The 2282-nt window shown below is 40.1% G+C and overlaps 1 protein-coding gene across 1 annotated transcript; it reads right to left on the bottom strand.

The window, feature by feature from the left end:
* Positions 1-248: 248 nt before the first annotated feature.
* On the bottom strand, positions 249-590 carry LOC145259593 (uncharacterized). The gene has a single exon (XM_080117247.1). It carries the CDS (start codon positions 588-590, stop codon positions 249-251), a length of 342 nt encoding a protein of 113 aa, XP_079973373.1.
* Between the last annotated feature and the right edge of the window lie 1692 nt (positions 591-2282).

Here is a 2282-nt window from a genome sequence, read left to right as displayed (position 1 = left end):
ACATCTCGAAACATCACTCTCCAGAATGGACCAGATTGCGAAGTCCATAGGATTGATATCTGTACTTGATAGTGGTCACATTTGCTTGTCCCAGAAGCCTGGGAAATGGTCCTTGCATCACTGTTGAGTCACATTCGCTGTGTGAGCTGGAGCACTGTCCTTTGTGAAGATGAAATCATCCCAAATGATTCAGTGAGCCACGGTAGCACCTTTTCCTCCAACATAGCTTGACTATTGACTTTCACGCTTCACTCAATCACGATCACAGGAGATTTGCTCCCATCGGATGTAAGAGCAGCCCAGACCATGACTGAAGCAGGCTTCTGGCGTTTCAAATGGCTTCTGGCATTGACTGACAAGTCCTTTGAACTTTTAGCATAAACCCTATCGTTCTGCTTATTGGTCACAGCCTCCACCGTGATCATCTTCCCATTAGACCAGATGAAGACCTTTCCTGTGGCCCGCTCTACCTCTTGCAACATCAACTTGCCCCTGTGCAGCCGTTTCTGCTTCGAGGGTTCCAAAATTAACTGCCGGGACTGTTTTTTGTATGGATTTAACTGATGATCATTTTTAACAATCCTTTGCATCGAAGATCTTCAGTTCTTTGCCTCTTTCGCAATTTTCCTCACACTTCTCTGTGGATTTCGCTCCATCTTTTTCACTGCAGAAACAACACTTTTGGTGCGAATTGAGCGCGGTCTGCCTGGAATTGGATTACCAGAGGTTGTGCCTGTCTCTTGAAACTGTTTCCAGACATTGGAAATTGTTTTTCGACACACCTTGAGCTGTTTAACGATGCACTGGTTGCTAACGCCCGCAGTCTTGAGAGCCACGATCTGGTCGCGCATAACCTTATCAGCCAAAACTTACCAAATCACTGAAAGAAATGAATGAAACATCAGTTGAACATTGATAGATATATAGAGGTTTAATAAAAGAAACTTTCAAATTCCTTAACTAAATTCCTTTGGTAAATAATCAACCCGAACTCATGGGTAAATCTGAATGGGCCACTCTGTAGACGGTATATTCCTCAAATATTTATATCCACTCTTTATGTTGTCGGTTTTGTTTTTTTATTTTTTTAGATATCCAAAAACGGCAGCATAAAAAGTGGATATACATTTTCTACCTCTTGAATATGTGAGTTATTCCCAAAAATATTTCAGGAATATACCATCTACAGTCAAAGACATACCATCTATAATCAGGTAAATAAATTCGAGTTGGTTTTTAGTCGGCAAAAATAGCTGCTAATTAAAAAAAGGACCTGCTATATGACAGGCGTAAGTCAACTAAAAGTGTACTTCTATGTACGCGAAAAATACATTTCAAGTTAAACAACATTAATTTTTTTACAGGTATCTTGAACTCTGTCAAGGCAGGATAAGCTCTTTCTAGCAGCTCCTGCCCAGATATGACAACAGGACTCCATCCATGGGCGTACCTGGCTTTTATATAGGTAGATAACTGTCTCAGCAGTGAGATATCTACTAGATCGATTGAATGATCCCACCATTTTCCCAGCGACCTTGGCAACAGATTTGATGTATGTGTTCCATTTCATATCAGGAGTAATGGGCAAGCCCAAGAGCTTTTCAAAACATGGAGCCTCCCTAAAATGAGAGCCATTCATTTCAATTGATAATAGATGAGGATCAAAGCGTTGATAATGTAAAGATAGAAGCTTGGTTTTAGATGCATTAAAAGTAACCATCCACCTCTTTTCCCATTGTACCACGTGCTCAAGATAAGAGGAAATAGAATCGGAGAGAACTTGGTCGTTTACGGTCTTTGATGTACTGCCATAGATGGTAGTGTCGTCAACATAAATGTCTGCGAATGATTTAAGGATGTGATTTTGAAAATCATTGATGTAGATTAGGAAAAGAGTTGGGTCCAGGATGGACACCTAATGGACTCCAGCATTATTATTGTGAGCTTCTGATTTCTACCCATCAACCACTACTCTTATAAGCCTATTAGAGAGAAATGATTTAATAATTGAGAAGACATTTCCAGCTATACCATAACTGGAGATCTTGTGAAGTAGACCTTTATGCCATACTCTATCAAAGGCCTTTGATATGTCAGGAGCAATTGCCCTAGAAAGGAAGCCCCCTGTCAAGAGATGCGCTAATCCTATGAGATATAACATCTGCTGTAGATCTAGCAGAACGGAAACCATATTGTATGCCACTAAGAAGTTTATTAGAAAGTTTATAAGGGTTATAATGTTTAAACGCTAAATGCTTTAGTTTCGATTCTGGCTGATGGAA

The sequence above is a fragment of the Euprymna scolopes genome, chromosome 35 (genome assembly GCF_053919585.1).
Source record: "Euprymna scolopes isolate OS-2025 chromosome 35, ASM5391958v1, whole genome shotgun sequence".
NCBI lineage: Eukaryota > Metazoa > Mollusca > Cephalopoda > Sepiida > Sepiolidae > Euprymna > Euprymna scolopes.
Note: the sequence above shows the minus strand (reverse complement) of the source record. Positions and strands in the feature narration are given on the sequence as shown.

What these genes read in the sequence shown, in the direction of transcription:
- LOC145259593 (XM_080117247.1), bottom strand. Translation starts at nt 590, where the DNA reads ATGCAAAGGATTGTTAAAAATGATCATCAGTTAAATCCATACAAAAAA.